Source organism: Bos grunniens, chromosome 2 (assembly GCF_055505025.1).
Source record: "Bos grunniens cultivar Pamir isolate PY7600 chromosome 2, Bosgru_T2T1.0, whole genome shotgun sequence".
Taxonomy (NCBI): domain Eukaryota; kingdom Metazoa; phylum Chordata; class Mammalia; order Artiodactyla; family Bovidae; genus Bos; species Bos grunniens.
The window spans coordinates 65,416,185-65,436,530 of NC_141166.1; the positions used below are offsets into that span (position 1 = coordinate 65,416,185).

The window sequence follows — 20,346 nt, forward strand, 5'->3', positions numbered from 1 at the left end:
ATTCATCATTCAGTTCAGTTCAGTTGCTCAGTCGTGTCCAACTCTTTGCTACTCCATGAATCGCAGCACGCCAGGCCTCCCTGTCTGTCACCAACTCCCGGAGCCTACCCAAACTCATGTCCATCGAGTTGGTGATGCTATCCAGCCATCTCATCCTCTGTTGTCCCCTTCCCCTCCTGCCCCCAATCCTTCCCAGTATCAGGGTATTTTCCAATGAGTCAACTCTTCGCATGAGGTGGCCAAAGTATTGGAGTTTCAGCTTCAGCATCAGTCCTTCCAATGAACACCCAGGACTGGTGTCTTTTAGGATGGACTGGTTGGATCTCCTTGCAGTCCAAGGGACTCTCAAGAGTCTTCTCCAGCACCACACTTCAAAAGCATCAATTCTTCGGCGCTCAGCTTTCTTCACAGTCCAACTCTCACATCCACACATGATCACTGGAAAATCCAGAGCCTTGACTAGACGGACCTTTGTTGGCAAAGTAATGTCTCTGCTTTTTAATATGCTGTCTAGGTTGGTCATAACTTTCCTCCTAAGGAGTAAGGGTCAAAATGCAAATCAGAGCCACAGTGATGGACTACATCATACCTACTTGGATGGCTACGATCGTTGACAAAGATGATGATAGCAATCATAACAAAGGAAAATAACAGGAGTTGCCAAGGATGTGGAGAAACTGGAATGTAAAATGGTGTAGTCATGTAGAACACAGACTGGCTGTTCTCAAAAAGTTATAGGTGAATTATCTTGAGACCCAGTAATTCCTCTCCTATGTATACACCCAAGAGCACTGAAAAGGTAAGTTCACACAAAAACTTGTATACAAATATTCACAGCAGCATCATTTCAAATAGCCCAAAACTGGAAACCTCCCAAATGTCCACCAACTGATGAATAAACACAGTGTAGAATGTTGATAAAACAAACCCTTATTCCCCATAAAAATAAATGAAGTACTGACAGATGCTGTGACATGGATGAAGTTTGAAAACATGTTTAGTGAACAAAGTGAAAGTGTTAGTGGCTCAGTCGTGTCCAACTCTTTGTGACCCTTTGGACTATAGCTTGCCAGGCTCCTCTGTCCATGCAATTCTCCAGGAAAGAATACTGGAGTGGGTAGCCATTCTCTCCTCCAGGGAATCTTTCCGACCGAGGTCTTGAATCTGGGTTTCCTGCATTACAGGCAGATTCTTTACTGTTTAAGCCACCAGGGAAGCCCAGTGAAGAAGCCAGTTACTAAAAGTCACATATTATATGACTACATTCATATGAAATGTCCAGAAGGGGTAATACCAGAGACAAACAGTGGTTGAGTGGTTGCCAGGGGTAGGGGAAACAGGAGGATGGGGGGATGACTGCTTCATGCTTACAGGATTCTTTTTGGCAGGGATGTAAAAGGTCTGGAACTAAGTACTGATGGTTGTACAACACTGTGAACATACTAAGAACTTCTGGGGTTGTACACATTAAAATGACGAAAATGGTTCATTTCATGTGATGTGAATTTCATCCCACTTTAAAAAAAACTCTGGGGGACTTCCCTGGTGTTACAGTGGATAGTAGTCCACTTGCCAATACGGGGACACGAGTTCAATCCCTGGTCTGGGAGGATTCCACATGCTGTGGAGCAACAAAGCTCGTGCGCCACAACTACTGAGCCAGCACTCTAGAGCCCGTGAACCACAACTACTGAGCCCACGCACCTAGAGCCCGTGCTCCGCAGCAAGGGAAGCCACTGCGGTGAGAAGCCAGTGCATCACAACTAGAGAGCGGTCCCTGCTCCTCACAACTAGAGAAAGCCCGCATGTAGCAATGACCCCCCAAAAAATTAATTAAAAAAAACAATTAATTAAAGAAAAACAACCTCTCATATGTAATGTACCCATGGTGGAGTCTGACACACATTCAGAGTATATAGTAGTGGAATTCCCTGGTGGTCCAGTGGTTAGGTCCTGGCACTTTCACTGCCAAGGGCCCAAGTTCAATCCCTGGTCAGGGAAATAAGCTCTCACAGGCTGAGTGCCAAAAAAAAAGTATATAGTAAAAGTTCTGGAGAACTGTTTTAAAGGAGACTAAAGAGATAAAAAAACTAAATACAAACCATATGATCTTTGATTGGACCTTGGGTTCCCCTTTTCAAAAACCGAAACATCCCTGGAATAGAAGCGCTATGGGGACAACTGGGCAAATGTGCACACAGGCTGATGATTTAATGTGGTATCAATGTTAAGCTCTTAGAAGTAGTTATGGTGACGCTGGAGAATGGCCTTGTTCTTAGGAGCTAAAGCCTTTAGAGGCGAGGCCTCATGGTTACCAGTACCTGCACTCACTTCCAAACGGCTCAGGGAGATGAAAGGAGTGTGTGTTGAGTGTGCATTTGCGCTTATGTGCGAGGCACAGTGCTAACAACTGATGACCATACATCAGTGTGTGTGGGTCTCACTGGATGGTTTAAAATCTTTCAACAAAATGTTGGGAGAAAATATTAAGTGAATAATACATGATCAAAATTGAATTTAGGATATGATTGCAAGCCTGTTACAAAGCAGCACAGAAGGAAGGAAAAACACCAGGGTTAATAGTGGTCACTGCATTATAGTGATTCTTTTTCCTTTTCTACACTTCAAAACCGTTTTCAAGTTTTTTACAATGATAATGTGCCCTTTTATTTTTTTACAATAGGGAAAGAGTTTTTTCTCAAATGGTCCTGGGTAACCTGGCATACTCTCCATTCAAGTGAGGCCAGACCCTGAGTACAGACTCACAGGGTTCTGTGAATTCATAAAAGGGGTTGTTTCTCATGAGAGGTGGCAGGGTGTGAACACCTGGGCTGGCCCCAGAGCACGCAGTGAGTTCTCTGTCTGGGCAGTGAGGAAGCAGGGCCGTGACAGGGTGGCCACCTAACCAAACTTTCCAGGAGTCTCTTTTTGAACTCAGTTTTTGAGTTTCCACAGTTACTTCAGCTGAGTCTGTACATGTAGATATGTCTTGCGTGGTCTGGTAGAGACCTGCATCACTAGGAGCCTCTCCCATCCAACCTGCACTGCCAGGCTCCCCAGATGGCCCCTGGAGCTCAGAGCCCAGGGCACAGGGGGCTTGGGTGGGGTGAGAGAAAGTTGGGCAAGATTCAGGGTCCCCAAGTCACCCCAGGGAGGGGGTGTCCTGGCGTGAGGGAGTGCACTTTGGTTCTGTGCTGGTCACACTTAGGAAAGAGCATGGTGTTGTCACATTGATTTACTCCTGATAGAAACTTCACTCTGAAACAAAGTCCATTAAAGGGGAGAAAATAATCAAATGTTTCAAAGGGCATAAAAAGTTATTACATTCATTAATTCATTGTGTCTCATGGATAAAAAGCTAAAACACCATCACTCGATGCAAATAATCGTGGGACACTTACCACTTCAGGTGATTTTCAATCTCTTCACAAGTGTCCTGTCTGACTTTCTGTTCAAAGAGCGCTTCTTTCATTTGTCTTGTTTTTGAAATCTCAGTGCCTTGGTCCAAAACTGAGGGCAGGAGCAAACAATGATTACACCAGTAATCAAATCAGAATCACTGGCCAGGAGAAAAACATTTCTAACGGCAAAATGTAACAGGGCTCTAACTGAGTTTTGTTGCTGCTGCTCATAAGCAGTAAATATGAGAAGCAATAACTCCTTTAGATTCTGCCCAGAGCTGATTTGGAGAAGGCACTGGCACCCCACTCCAGTACTCTTGCCTGGCAAATCCCATGGATGGAGCCTGGTGGGCTGCAGTCCATGGGGTCGCTAAGAGCCGGATATGACTGAGCGACTTCACTTTCACTTTTCACTTTCATGCATTGGAGAAGGAAATGGCAACCCACTCCAGTGTTCTTGTCTGGAGAATTCCAGGGACGGGGGAGCCTGGTGGGCTGCCGTCTATGGGGTCGCACAGAGTCAGACACGATTGAAGCGACTTAGCAGCAGTAGCAGCAGAGCTGATTTATGGTGGATTCATTGCTTACCTTCTCTCAATTCTTTAATCTTTAATTTTCCTGGTTCTTGGTTTAAAACAGTTGCCACAGCAAATGGATTCAATAAATCTACTGGAAATCTCAAGTTGTGATATTCGATTTCCTGAGATCAAATCAGGAGAGAAAAGTCATTATTTGGCCTTTCTGTTGTTCTTTCTGTTGTGATAACCATAATGCCCGCTTTACCTTAATCTTTGGAGGCCTTGCTTTTGCTGGCAATTGGGGAAAAGGTACACGTGTCATTGCCTTTTCTGGAGGAACAACTACTTTTTTAGAAAGAGTATTTACTCTTTCAAATTCTTCCAACCTAGAGTTGAAAACAGATATTAAATTAGTATGTAATGCAACAACTCAAGGCTCTGAATTTTAGTTCTTTCCAGTAATATCATGACTTATAGTCCATTAAATACTATATCTAAACTATGATATTTTTAGCTGTCATGTATAGATGTGAGAGTTGGACCATAAAGAAGGCTGATCACCAAAAGAATTGATGCTTTCAATCTGTGGTGTTGGAGAAGACTCTTGAGAGTCCTTTGGACAGCAAGGAGATCAAACCAGTCAATCCTAAAGGAAATAAACCCTGAATATTCATTGGAAGGACTGATGCTGAAGTTGAAGCCCCAATGCTTTGGACACACCTGATGTGAACAGCCAATTCATTGGAAAAGACCCTGATGCTGGGAAAGATGAAGATTTCAAGGGAAGGGGGCATCAGAGGATGAGATGGTTAGATAGCATCACTGATTCAATAGACATGAATTTGAGCAAACTCTGGGAGATAGTGGAGGAGAGAGGAACCTGGCTTGCTGTAGTTCATAGGGTCACAAAGAGTTGGAGACAACTTAGCGACTGAAAAATGACAACAAAACTCAAAATCAACTTGGGTGCTAAAACAGTGGTTTATGAAAATAAACACAAGGTCAGGATGCCAGAGCATAGTCATAAATAAACAGTGGGGCAATGGCTATTGTCCTTACATTCTCAAAGAACATAGTAAGTAGAAAATAGGACATGCTGAAAAATGCTCCTGGCATCCAGCATAATTCATTCCTAAGCTATTGGTTTTCCATGGCTAAATTTATTTACCACACTTAACTTTTACATTGATTTATGTGTAAAAGAATAATTATGTCTACTGTTTGTACCAAAATGTTTTTAAAAAGTGATTCATAACATTGTAAAAATGACTATACTATGCAAAGCAATCTACAGATTCAGTACAATCCCTATCAAATTACCAATGGCATTTTTCACAGAACTAAAACAAAAAATTTCACAGTTTGTATGGAAACACAAAAGATCCTAAATAGCCAAAGCAATATTAAGAAAGAAAAATGGAGTTGGAGGAATTAAACTCCCTGACTTCAGACTATACTACAAAGCTACAGTCATCGAAACAGTATGCTACCGACATTAAAACAGAAATACAGAACAATAGAATAAGATAGAAAGCCCAGAGATAAACCCACACACCTATAAGCACCTTATCTTTGACAAAGAAGGCAAGAATATACAATAGAGAACAGACAGGCTCTTCAATAAGTGGTGCTGGGGAAAACTGGACAGCTGCATGTAAAAGAATGAAGTTAGAACACTTCCTAACACCATATACAAAAATAAACTCAAAATGGATGAAAGCCAGCAACTATAAAATGCTTAGAGGAAAATATAGGCAGAACATTCTTTGACATATATCACAGCAAGATCCTCTTTGACCCACCTCCTAGAGTAATGGAAATAAAAAGAAAAATAAACAAATGAGATCTAATTAAACTTACAAGTTTTTGCACAGCAAAGGAAACTACACACAAGATGAAAAGACTACACTCACAATGGGAGAAAATAATTGCAATAATAAAGAATTAGTCTCCAAAATACACAACCTGTTGCAGCTCATGCAACTGTCTCTCTATCAAAAAAGGGGCAGAAGACTTAAACAGACTTTGCTCCAAAGAAGACATACAGATGGCCAATAAACACATGAAAAAAATGCTCAACATCACTCATTATTAGAGAAATGTGAATCAGAACTAGGGTGAGGTATTATCTCACACTAGTCAGAATGGCCATCATCAAAAAATCAACAAACAATTAACGCTAGAGAGGGTGTGGAGAAAAGGGATCCCTCTTGCACTGTTGGTAGGGATATAAATTGATACAGCCACTTTGAAGAACAGTATGGAGATTCCTTAAAAAAAAAGCTAGAAATAAATCTACCACATGACCCAGCAATCCCACTACTGGGCATATACCCTGAGAAAACCATAATTCAAAAAATACATGTACCCCAATATTCATTGTAGCACTATTTACAATAGCCAGGACATGGCAGCAATCTAGATGTCCATCAACAGATGAATGGATAAATAAGTTGTGGTAATATATACAATGGAATATTACTCAGCCATAAAAAGGAGCAAATTTGAGTCAGTTTTAGGGAGGTGGATACAGAGTGAAGTAAGTAAGGAAGAGAAAAACAAATATTGAATATTAACGCATATATATGAAACCTAGAAAAATGGTACTGATAAACCTATTTGCAGGGCAGGAATAGAGACGTAGATATAGAGAAGAGACTTGTGGCTACAGTGGGCAAAGGAGAGGGTGGGATGAATTGAGAGAGTAGCACTGAAACATATTCATTACCATATGTAAAATAGATACCATATGTAAAATAGTGTGAAGTTGCTGTATTCACACAGGGAGCTCAACACAGTGCTCTGTGACAACCTAGAGGGTTGGGATGGGATGTGGGCATGGCAGGGAGGTTCAAGAGGGACAGGACATATGTATACTTATGGTTGATTCATGCTGTTGTAAAGCAGAAAGCAACACAGCATTGTAAAGCAATTATCCTCCAATTAAAGTGATTCAGGCTAATGTTTGAGATCTTTTCTATAAATTAAAACTACTTTGAACATGGATAGGTATAGACAGGGCTGCTTCCATGTCTGCAGAAGCTGTTTATTTGTCATGAGGGGTAGTAGAACCACGCTATGTTCATAAATGCTGCCCATGAAAGCATTTCCTCAAGCACAAGTTTTGTGGGATGACACCTGACGGTGACACTTCAGAGAGAAGATGAGAAATTGCTGCCGTTTAGGCATTCTGACACTCCATTTGCTTTGGTTCAGCACCTACTGATTCAGCTGCCCTGCATAACACAGGTTATAGGCCTGCAGTCCCAGATTCAGTAAGGCCAGTGTGAGAGTCCTGAAAGGTCCCAGGCATGGGAGAACCTGTCCCTGGGTGGGAGGGATGCATACTGATGGACACGCTGTGAGGTGCAAGGATGAGATGCTTGGTGAGGGATGAGCTGTGGCCTGGTGTTCACATCTCAACAGAGCAGAGCTCTGACACCACCTCTGCCATAAACATTTGGGAAACAACCCAGAATATTTGAGGATGTTAAAAAAAACCAGTCTCCTTGAGATGGAACCTTATACACTGTTAATGGGAATGTAAGTTGGTGCAGTTATTATGGAGAACAGCATGGAGGTTCCTTAAAAAACTAAAACTAGAGCTACCATATGATCCTGCAATCCCCTTCCTGGGCATGTATCCAGACAAAACCGTAATTCTAAAAGATACATGCACCCCTATGTTCATAGCAACACATTTACAATAACCAGGACAATAGCCAGAAACAACCTAAATGTCCATCAACATATGAATGGACAAAGAAGATGTGGTACATATATACAATGGAATACTATTCAGCCACAAAATGAACAAAATAATGCCCAACAACATGCATGGACCTAGAGATTACCGTACTAAGTGAAGTAAGTCAGAAAGAGAAAGACAAATACCATAAGATATCACTTATATATATGGAATCTAAAATATGACACAAACAAACTTATCTACAAAATAGACTCACAGGCAAAGAGAACAGACTTCTGGTTGCCAAGGAGGAGAAGGATGGGGGAGGGAAGTATGAGGAGTTTGGGATTCACAGATGCAAATTATTATATACAGGATGGGTGAACAACAAGGTCCTACTGTAGAGCACAGGGAACTGTATTCAACATCCTGTGATAAACCATACGGAAAAGAATATGAATAAGAATATATATATATGTATGTATATGTATATATGCATATAACAGTCACATTGCTGAACAGCAGAAATTAACACAACGGTGTTAAGTCAATTACATTTCAATCAGAAAAACAGAAAACAGTCTCTTTAAGAAGTCTAACTACTAGTGTTCGTAGTGATGCTTTCTAAGGCCCACTTGACTTCGCATTCCAGGATGTCTGGCTCTAGGTGACTGATCACACCATCGTGGTTATCTTGGTCATGAAGATCTTTTTTGTACAGTTCTTCTGAGTATTCTTGCCACCTCTTAATATCTTCTGCTTCTGTTAGGTCCATACCATTTCTGTCCTTTATCGAGCCCATCTTTGCATGAAATGTTTCCTTGGTATCTCTAATTTTCTTGAAGAGATCTCTAGTCTTTCCCATTCTGTTGTTTTCCTCTATGTCTTTGCATTGATCGCTGAGGAAGACTTTCTTGTCTCTTCTTGCTATTCTTTGGAACTCTGCACTCAGATGCTTATATCTTTCTTTTTCTCCTTTGCTTTTCATTTCTCTTCTTTTCACAGCTATTTATAATTCCTCCCCAGATAGCTAGTGGAGGTGATGGAATTCCAGTTGAGCTATTTCAAATCCTGGAAGATGATGCTGTGAAAGTGCTACACTCAATATGCCAGCAAATTTGGAAAACTCAGCAGTGGCCACAGGACTGGAAAAGGTCAGTTTTCATTCCAATCCCAAAGAAAGGCAATGCCAAAGAATGCTCAAACTACCGCACAATTGCGCTCATCTCACACGCTAGTAAAGTAATGCTCAAAATTCTCCAAGCCAGGCTTCAGCAATACATCAGCTATGAACTTCCTGATGTTCAAGCTGGTTTTAGAAAAGGCAGAGGAACCAGAGATTAAATTGCCAACATCCGCTGAATCATTGAAAAAGCAAGCGGGTTCCAGAAAAATATCTACTTCTGCTTTACTGACTATGCCAAAGCCTTTGACTGTGTGGATCACAATAAACTGTGGAAAATTCTGAAAGAGATGGGAATACCAGACCACCTGACCTGCCTCTTGAGAAACCTGTATGCAGGTCAGGAAGCAACAGTTAGAACTGGACGTGGAACAGACTGGTTCCAAATAGGAAAAGGAGTACGTCAAGGCTGTATATTGTCACCCTGCTTACTTAACTTATATGCAGAGTACATCGTGAGAAATGCTGGGCTGGAAGAAACACAAGCTGGAATCAAGATTGCCGGGAGAAATATCAATTATCTCAGATATGCAGATGACACCACCCTTATGGCAGAAACTGAAGAGGAACTAAAAAGCCTCTTGATGAAAGTGAAAGAGGAGAGTGAAAAAGTTGGCTTAAAGCTCAACATTCAGAAAACGAAGATCATGGCATCTGGTCCCATCACTTCATGGCAAATAGGGAAATAGTGGAAACAGTGTCAGACTTTACTTTTTGGGGGCTCCAAAATCACTGCAGATGGTGATTGCAGCCATGAAATTAAAAGACGCTTACTCCTTGGAAGGAAAGTTATGACCGACCTAGATAGCATATTCAAAAGCAGAGACGTTACTTTGCCAACAAAGGTCCGTCTAGTCAAGGCTTTGGTTTTTCCAGTGGTCATGTATGGATGTGAGAGTTGGACTGTGAAGAAGGCTGAGCACCGAAGAATTGATGTTTTTGAACTGTGGTGTTGGAGAAGACTCTTGAGAGTCCCTTGGAAAGCAAGGAGATCCAGCCAGTCCATTCTAAAGGTGATCAGTCCTGGGTGTTCTTTGGAAGGAATGATGCTAAAGCTGAAACTCCAATACTTTGGCCACCTCATGCGAAAAGTTGACTCATTGGAAGACTCTGATGCTGGGAGGGATTGGGGGCAGGAGGAGAAGGGGATGACAGAGGATGAGATGGCTGGATGACATCATTGACTCAATGGACATGAGTTTGGGTGAACTCCGGGAGTTGGTGATGGACAGGGAGGCCTGGCATGCTGCAATTCATGTGGTTGCAAGAGTCGGACACAACTGAGTGATTGAACTGAATTGAACTACTAGTGTTGACGATGGAAATGAAGGGATATGAGAAAGCGAGAAACCAAGAGTTACATGGAATTGGCAGTGCCAATTGGATGTGAGTTCATCACACATCCAACTCTGAAACAGAAAAAAGCACCTGTGAAATCTTCAGAGAACACTGCAGCTGGATCATTTTTCCCCTTCCTGGTGGAATATCTGTGTTCCAGCACTACCTGAAGCCTGGGGAGACAGGCAAGTCTTGAGACATGGTCCTTGAAAACGTCAAGAGTGTTCTAGATCAGATACTAAACTCCAGATGGGAAACCAAAACATAGTTTAGAAAAGGTGTGCATCTGTTCCTGCTTGGAGCTTCTGCCATGCAATGCGCCACTGTGTTTAAGAACGTGTCTATGGAGGGGTAGACATGTCAACGGAGAAGGCAATGGCACCCCACTCCAGTACTCTTGCCTGGAAAATCCCATGGTTGGAGGACCCTGGTAGGCTGCAGTCCATGGGGCCGCTAAGAGTCGGACACGACTGAGCGACTTCACTTTCACTTTTCACTTTCATGCATTGGAGAAGGAAATGGCAACCCACTCCAGTGTTCTTGCCTGGAGAATCCCAGGGACGGGGCAGCCGGGTGGGCTGCCGTCTATGCGGTCACATAGAGTCGGACATGACTGAGGTGACTTAGCAGCAGCAGCAGCAGCAGACATGTCAAAGTCCCATTCAAGTGACGCCTCTGAGGAGGTCGTCTGTGTGTTGTGGCGCATGTTGTGAGCTGCAAACAGCATTCTTCTCAGTCAGTTAACTGACACCAGGAAAGTGAGGACTGGTTTTCTTTTATGTCCAATGTTACCTCTTTATTGGCTGAACTACTTTAGTTTTACTACAGGAACTTGCAAGATTTGGGTTCAGCAGGTCACACTAACATTCTACAGTTGACTCAAGCTGCTTTGGCTTCTGAGAAAGAAAATAATAATATAAATATATAATAAATCATGGAGTTATTATTTTGATAGTGGGTTGTTATTCCACTTTTAACATGTCTAATGATGTTAATATGTGATGTGAATGTATGTGTGAAGGGGAGAGGAGGAAAATCAACCTTTGCCTTCATCATTTTCGAAATATTTATAAGGATTTTTCAAGATTAGGATTTATACTGTGAAATTTTTTCCTTTTCACTTCTATAAACATCATGCAAGTTAGAAAACACCTTATTAACTAGATATATTTGGATATAAAAATACGAGCTCACATTCACTGGAAATGGAAGTTCAGGGCTAACTGGTTATAGTTAAACCCATGGGTTTAAAACTTAAACCCATTGCACATCTTTATTCTGACTTGAATGCTGAGGGTGCTTTAAGAAAAGCTCCCACCCAGCATGTTTCCATTTCTGCCTTATGTCAAAGGCACTTGTTATACTTGACTTATTTCGGCTCCTGTCTTCAGCATCTTTAGAGTGCGGACCATTTCCCGTGGGGCTTTGCAGTGGACAGTGCATAGGGCAGGCACTCCACTCATTATAATATTATATTGAAACTTAGAATATAGCTCTTTGGTTCTGGCTTTATGACTTGAATTTTTGAACAGACTAATACACACATGTGGCCAACAATTCAAACAGCACACTGATAGTAATCAGTAAAAGAAAGTATCCTCACCAAAATCTCTTTTCTTGGTTGGCTCTTCTCTCTCTTGGCAGAAGCAACTACTGCTACAAGCACAGAGATATTCTCTGCATCACTGTTATATTTTAAAGGGTATTTTATGAAGGTTCACCATTTAAGTAAGTTTCTAAATTGAGATAGAATTGACATGTAACTGTATATTAGTTCCAGGCATATTAAGTAAGGTTTTGATGGCATTCTGCTACAAGAAAGAAACAATGGAGTAGATGAAAGGAAGAATTGGGGTTTGAAGGAAAACAGAAGTGAGCCGTACTTTAAAGCCACATTGGGGTAGCATGTCCCGGTGAAGACACACTCATACGGTTGAGAGTTGAACTGTGAAACCCACAGCTGCACTTTTATCTGTGCCATCCCATACTGAAACGGGGTAAACTTCACTGTCACATTCATCTTCCCATTCGCCGGGATTATTCCTGGGAGGAAAGACATGAGAAAACGTGATGCTTTTTCTTCCTGCCAAGTCCAAGCAAAGAGGCTGACTCACACACACATATATATTCTTCCCATGAGAAGCACAAGTATTTCTAGTATCAGTCTTTTCATTAAATACATGTGAATCAACTTCTGCATGTTCACATTGATCTTATTTACCAACTACTACCTTAATCCTTTATACTCATAACTTGATTGTGCCAGTTATATAAACATACACTATGAGTCAGCATTACTGAGTCAGAAGTGAATTCCCAGAACCGTAACCTTTAAGCCATTATTAATAATTCCCAGATATCAATGTTCATGCTGTGAGCCACAGGGAAAATGAAGGAACACATGTAAAAGTTTGTGTCCAAATAATTTGGTTCCCTATATTTTTGTGTAATTTGATTCTCTCACTTTATATCTTCAGGACAGACAACTGTTCTCTCAAAAGGCAAATGTCACATGATGTTTATTTCTCCTTTGTGTCTCTGGTGCCAACAGGGCTTGGAATGCAATTAAGTTCTCAACAAACATGGAAAGGAAAATAAAGGCAAGGAGGAAAGAAGAATTGATATGCTAGGTGTGAGAAGGGCTACCATTTCTGACTTCCACTGAAGGCTCTCTGGTTTGCTCTGTAGGTGGACTCCTCTGGTCCCCACAGAGGCCTTGCCTGGCAACCCCGCTCCTTCCCATCTAGGGTCCCTCTGAATCTTGGACCACCCTCTGCCTTGCTCTCTATGCCAACCCCAGAGCCCTTTCATTCAGCCATCAGACGTTCACTGAGCACCTACTATGTGACAGGCACTGTTTTAGGCACTTGAAACACAGCAGTAAACAAAGAAAAGTCCCAGGGGACTTCTCTGGTGGTCCAGTGATTAAGGCTCTGCCTGCCAGTGCAAGGGGTGCAGGATCTATCCCTAGTCAGGGACTAAGCTCACACATGCCATATGGCGCAGCCCAAACACACACACACACACATACACACACACACACACACAAAGCCCCAGAGCTCACGGAGTTTACATGCTGGCCAGGATGGCAAATAAAAAGAAATAAGCCAGTGAATATAAATTCTCAAGTCATGTCATGAACACAGAGTAGGCCATGGGGAAGCAAGCGACACACAAGGAGCTATTTGAGACATGTGAACATCAGGTCTCAGGTGAGGAGATGCTGAAGCAGAGGCCTGGATGAGGCGTGGGGCTGCTGCTCCAGTCACCAGACACTGGCACTCTGGACCCCATGCCTTGGCACTTGCTGTTCCCCAGACTGGAAGCCCTTCCTCCAGATCTTCCTTTAGCTTCCAATCTTCTGGATTACCTCTCTGTCATCTGCCTCCCCTAGTTCAGTCTCACAAAAGCAAATGCCTGCTTGTTACTGCGTTCCCAGCTCAATAAATAAAACTTCAAAGCCTATGTCAGCCCACATGTTACAGAAAACTCCTCCTGATGCTCCATCTGCAGAAGCCTCCACCACCTTCCCTCACCGATACCCTGCGGTCCTCGGGTACCACCCGAACTGTCACTCTGCAAATTTGCCAGTCTCCCAACTAGTCTGCAAGCCCCTAAGGCAGACACCCAGTCCCAGAGCTCTTTCATCTTCTCAGATCCTAAGCGCTGTGCTTCAGAAAAATACATAAAACACCCACTATTAATAGAATTAATGACAGTAAAGTTTCAGGATACAAAATCAATATAGAAAAATCAGTTGTGTTTCTACACACCAACAACAAACTATGAGAAAATGAAATGAAAAATCAATTCCATTTACAATTGCAACAAAAAGAATAAAATGCCTTGAAATAAATTTTTTCCAGTTTTATTGAGAAATAACAAACATCTCTGTATAAATTTAAGGTATGAAGCATGATGGTTTGACTTCCGTATTTGTGAAATAATCACCACAATGGGTTTAACTAACATCCATCATTCTAAATAGACACAATAAAAAGAAAGCCCAGCAATAAACTCATGCATATATGGTCAATTAATTGGCAACAAAGGATCCTAGAATATACGAAAGGGCAAGGACAATCTCTTCAGTAAAGTGTTGGGAGGACTGAACAGCCACATGCTAAAGAATAAAACTGAACCACTATCTTACACCACATACAAAAGTAAAATTCAGGAGGGAGGATTAATTTGGAGTTTGGGATCAACAGATACTCTACATAAAATGGATAAGCAACAAAGACCTACTACATAGCACAGGGAACTTTACTCAATATCTTGGAATAACAATCTTTCAGGGAAAATAATCTAAAAAGTGACTATATTTTGTATATATATAACTGAATCACTTTGCTGTATACCTAAAAGTAACACAACACTGTAAATCAACTATATTTCAATAAAAAATTTAAAGATTAAAAAAATGATTTCAAAATGGATTAAAGACTTGAATGTAAGAGCTGACAATATAATTCCTAGAAGGAAACAAAGAAAAAAGCTCCTTGACATTGGTCTTGACAATGATTTTGGGAATTTGATACCAAAAGCAAAGGCTACAAAAGCAAAAACACATGAAACCACACCAAGTTCAAAAGCTTCTGCGCAACCAAAGAAGACATCAACAAAATGAAAAGACAACCTATGGAAGGGAAGGAAATATTGTAAACCACATATCCAACAGGGCATGAATACCCAAGATACACAAGGATATCATATAACTCAATAACAAAACACCAAGATAACCCAACTTTTTCAAATGAGCAGAGGACCCAAACAGACACTTTTCCAAAGAAGATAAACAAATGTCCAACAGGTACATGTTCAACATCACTAATCATCAGGAAAATGCAAATAAAATGAGATTATTATTTCACACCTGTTAGAATGGCTATTATCAAAGAAATAACAAATCCTGGCAAGAAGGTAGAAAAAAGGGAACACTTGTGCAGTGCTGGAAATGCAAACTGGTGCAGTCACTACGGAAAACAGTACGGAGGTTTCCTCGAAACCTATGGAATTATCATATGATCCAGCAATCTCACATCTGGGTATATATGCAAAGGGAATGAAATCATTATTTTGAAGAGATTATTTAAATCCCAAACCACATTCACTGCAGCATTATTCACAATATCCAGGGGAATGAAAATACTCTGTGTCCACTGACAGATGAAAGGATAAAGAAGATGTGGCATATACATACATACATATATATATATATATAATGCAATATTATTCAGTGTTAAAGAAGAAGGTAAACCTGCCATTTGTGACAACATGTATGAATTTGGGTGGCATTATGGCAAGTAAAATAAGCCAAAGACAGATACTGTAAGGTATCATTTACACACACATTCAGAAGAAAAAAAAGTCTAATTCTGAGAAATAGAGAGTTGAAAAATGTTACCAGGGGCTGGGAGTGGGGAGGTGGTGGTAAGGAGAATTTGGTAAAAGGGTACAAACTTTCAATTATAGAATGAATGAGGTCTGAGGCTTTAACATAAAACAAGGTGACTATACTTGAAATTTGCTGAGAGAATAGAACTTAAATGTTTCACCAATAAAAAAGGCAGCTCTGTGAGGTGATGGATATTCATTAACTCAATGACAGAATCCTTTCATGATGCGTACACACGTCAAATCATCACATTATATACTTAAAAAGCTTATAATTTTATGTATAAAATTATATCCATATCATATACATGTCATTATACCTCAATAAATCTGAAAAAAACACAAAACAAAAACAAAACTATTTTAGGATTCACAGCAGGCCACAATGGGTGGATATTTAAATCCCAAACCTAAACATCAAGAGAGAAACTGGGAAGCAGAAGTCAGTTCAGGTGGAGATTTCATTCTCAGAGGTCCTGAGTATCTTTGGGATCTACATCCTTTGGGGCATGCAAAGACAGATGGTCCGTGCCACATGTGAGACAAATTCCTTAGACCCTTCACTAAGATTCTGAAGGCTTGAATAGATATAATATTCCCATTTTATTTGAACCTGTATTAAAGGTGACTATGAAACCATGTAAGTACCAGAAGTTAAAACTAGAATTAGAATGGATTAACTCCTGATTTCAAGTTTTGACTCTGGGGTGCAACTGACCTGAATATAAAGTATAAATTATCTGCATGATAAAGATTATCCCAAACTGTGTTTACTCCCAAGTTTCCGGTTCTGATTTACATTATCAGATATGTAAAGTCTGTTACTGTTACACATTTGAAAATAACACATTCAAATGTGGCTTATTCTCTTTCATAACTTGGGACCTACTTTCCAAGTCATCTTCAATCTGAGAACCGTCAGGAAATTGGCAACTTGAGAATTAATTCTCCTTACCTGATGTTGGCTCCACAGTAAAGGCCTGATGAGGATGAACCACAGTGACATGAAACTCGAAATCCACAGGGCAACTGCACCACAAAGGAATCACGTAGCTTTTGCTGCAAAAAAAGAAGAAGAAAACTGTAAAATATTATTTGTCTTTGTAACTAGCTCTTTTGGTATCAAAGAATACTCAGGTTATGTAATAAACAGCCACAACCACGAGGAGAGTCAACCCTCACACACTCATTCCCGGGTGACAGCTAGCCTACAGCACATTCTGGGTGCTGTGGCAGGGGCATGTCTCAGAGAGCCCTGAGCCTATCCTGATGGCAAAGTGAAATGACCCTTTTGCAGTAGTAGTTTTGGGGATATCAGATCAGTTGCTCAGTCGTGTCCGACTCTTTGCGACCCCATGAATCACAGCATGCCAGGCCTCCCTGTCCATCACCAACTCCCGGAGTTCACTCAGACTCATGTCCATCGAGTCAGTGATGCCATCCAGCCATCTCATCCTCTGTCGTCCCCTTCTCCTCCTGCCCCCAATCCCTCCCAGCATCAGAGTCTTTTCCAATGAGTCAACTCTTTGCATGAGGTGGCCAAAGTACTGGAGTTTCAGCTTTAGCATCATTCCTTCCAAAGAACACCCAGGGCTGATCTCCTTCACAATGGACTGGTTGGATCTCCTTGCAGTCCAAGGGACTCTCAAGAGTCTTCTCCAACACCACAGTTCAAAAGCATCAATTCTTCGGTGCTCAGCCTTCTCCACAGTCCAACTCTCACATCCATACATGACCACAGGAAAAACCATAGCCTTGACTAGACAAACCTTTGTTGGCAAAGTAATGTCTCTGCTTTTGAATATGCTATCTAGGTTGGTCATAACTTTTCTTCCAAGGAGTAAGCGTCTTTGGGGATATAGTAGATTTCAAACACGGTTTGAAAAATGATGCCAGGAGTATTTTTACTTGGCCTTAAATTCATTATTTGGAAATACTCCAAATATAAAGAAAATACTGAAAATAATAAAAGAAAGATCCCTTTATCCACTACCAAGCTCTATAAAATCTTCTGCTTTGGGTAAACCAATGTCTTATTTTAACAGATATAAAACATGCAGAACAGTTCAAGCTCCCTGCCTACCTCTCCCTGGTCCTCTGCTCCTTCTTGCCTCCCCAGGGGTGTATTCACCATCATTCCCATGGATTTTAGAAATATCACCACGTACGTATGTACCCATGTGTTAGTTTTGCCCAGCGTTATGCTTTGAGATTGATCCATGATGACATGTGAAGTTCTGTTCATTTGTTTTAACCAGTGATAAGTAGTTTGTTGTTTGTCGACATCATCTTTCTCTCTCTGCTCTCGTGCTGAAAGGTGTATAGGTTGTCTGTGCCTTTTCACTACTTCAGGATGGTAATGACAGTCCTTTGGGGGACTCCTTATGCATGTGGACCAGAGCTGCTCTAGCTGTGACTAGAGAAATGGAATTACTGGTTAGCGGTAAAGTGAAATTATCAGCTTTGCTAGGTATGGCCTACGTACCCTCTGAAGCACTTGAACCAATTTATCCTCCCATAAGCAGCATCTGATTACCAACACAGGATTCTCAGACATTGTAACTTCTTCCAACTTGATGAGGGTGAAATAGTATGTCACTTTATTTTCATTTCTTTGAGGTTGACCCTACTACTCATTTTACCCTTGCATTTCCTCTTCTATGAATTGCCTGTGTGTATTCTTTGCCCATTTTTCTACTGGATTATTCTATTCTCTTATTAACTTGTAACTTTTAGATATTAATGTTTTTAATTACATCCATTGATATACTCAAGATAAGGGTCATTATACAGAGTAATCGCTTCAGCCAACAATGAGATGAATACTTCATAGCTTTTTTATTTTTTATTTTTTTTTAAAAGAATCTATAGTTTTTATTGCTGTACCACCTCTTCCTCCTTTCTAGTATCACATCACCATGACCACGCATATACCCAGTACATACTTTATGAAAAATTATATTACACTGAGCTACGTTTACTTGGAGAAGGAAACAGCAACCCACTCCAGTACTCTTGCTTGGAAAATCCCATGGACGGAGGAGCCTGGTAGGCTGCAGTCCACGAGGTTGCAAAGAGTTGCAAAGAGTCAGACACTGAGCGACTTCACTTTCACTTTCATGTTTACTAAGTATACAGGGAATAAAGAGAAAACATGACATTTTTCAGAAAGAGGTCTTTTTTTTTATGCCATATCTGCTGCAACATTTCTTCAAGACAATGTACATAATAACTGTTATGAATATCTAGAATTAAAGGCACATTTTAAAAACCAGTCTTTTACATTAATAGATGTACCTACTTACTCTGTTGGCTGACTGAGAAAGAAAGTACCATCTGTGGTCTGAGGCTGCTAGAAGCTTACAAGAATTATTCTCCCTTGGGCCTTTTCTCCACCTCTTCTATAGCTGATAACTTCCTCCCCTGAAGGTATCTGTTGAGCCCTCACTGTGTACATGACACCAGATCTAAGTGTTGAGTAGCTTTGCAGAATTCAAAGAGTATCCAGTACCCTCTTTGAGTAGCTTGTCTCCCTCCCCCCGCCCCCCACGAAGGAAAAGCAGCAGTTCCTTTCAAAGGCAAGCCACTGCTGCAGTATAATGCCAGGAATCACTTTCTAAGTTCCTTTTCAAGGAAAGCTAGGTCGCTATAAAGTATCAAGAGACTGCCACTTTACTATGTAATGTATTATGTACATTTCTAGTCTTAATTCTTTTATGAATTGCTTATAAAAAAAGATGGTCAAATTAACCAGTTTTCACTAATCTTCCCATTCTTTTAATGTAAATTATTGGCCACCCTTGGGGCCAGAGCTGAGAGCAGCAACTTTTGGAAGGGGAAAGCAAGATCAGCAGGTTTCTGGCCACTGTGGTTCAAGTCAGAAATCATTTATCTGCATTAACTCTTGTTCTAAAGTGTTCACATTTTAAAACACCTGTGGGTGAAGGTATTCATAGAGTAAATGTCTGCTTTGTACACCTCAAGAAAAACAACTTGACCCTGTGAACCTGTGTTCATCTGGAAGCCTTATTGCTGAAAATGGAGCTGTCATCAGGCCTCTACACTCAGGACATTGCAAGCATACCACGTGTGCTTACCTAACCAAGGACCAAATGCAGCCAAGTTGCAATAACAACAGCACAGGAATACTAGAAGAAACAGCATATATCACTGCAGGGAAAGATCATCCTTCTTTCCATTCCTGGTGAATGGTTTTAAAGCTGAAAGTCTGTTTTTTTTCCTTCTATTCTTTCAAAAAGGCCCATAAAATAGATCACCATTACATTTATCATCCTTTTCTACTTTTTAAAATTTTTTTTCATAAAATCAATCACAGATGTGTGCTTAAACTATTTAGGAACATTTTGATGTTTCAGATCAAATCAAATCAGATCAGTCGCTCAATCGTGTCTGACTCTTTGCGACCCCATGAATCGCAGCACACCAGGCCTCCCCGTCCATCACAAACTCCCAGAGTTCACTCAGACTAACGTCCACCGAGTCAGTGATGCCATCCAGCCATCTCATCCTCTGTCGTCCCCTTCTCCTCTTGCCCCCAATCCCTCCCAGCATCAGAATCTTTTCCAATGAGTCAACTCTTCGCATGAGGTAGCCAAAGTACTGGAGTTTCAGCTTTAGCATCATTCCTTCCAAAGAAATCCCAGGGCTCATCTCCTTCACAATGGACTGGTTGGATCTCCTTGCAGTCCAAGGGACTCTCAAGAGTCTTCTCCAACACCACAGTTCAAAAGCATCAATTCTTTGGCGCTCAACCTTCTTCACAGTCCAACTCTTACATCCATACATGACCACTGGAAAAAC

General features: G+C 41.0%; 1 protein-coding gene across 9 annotated transcripts in view; it reads right to left on the reverse strand.

Moving 5' to 3' along the window:
• Positions 1-20,346, reverse strand: part of CFAP221 (cilia and flagella associated protein 221) — a 135,516-nt gene that overhangs the window by 66,614 nt on the left and 48,556 nt on the right. For 7 of the 9 annotated variants that reach the window (XR_015145159.1, XR_015145158.1, XR_015145163.1 and 4 more), the window contains exons 7-11: positions 16,481-16,584; positions 12,012-12,171; positions 4,185-4,305; positions 3,990-4,101; positions 3,402-3,510 (exon numbers count right to left, since the gene is read on the reverse strand). Coding sequence is in view for 4 of the 9 variants with exons in the window: in XM_086349695.1 (XP_086205821.1) it covers positions 3,402-3,510; positions 3,990-4,101; positions 4,185-4,305; positions 12,012-12,171; positions 16,481-16,584 (606 nt within the window). In the remaining 5 variants the exon portion in view is untranslated. The remainder of the gene's footprint in view (positions 1-3,401; positions 3,511-3,989; positions 4,102-4,184; positions 4,306-12,011; positions 12,172-16,480; positions 16,585-20,346) is intronic. The other 2 variants (XR_015145169.1, XM_086349725.1) reach the window with 1 other exon arrangement.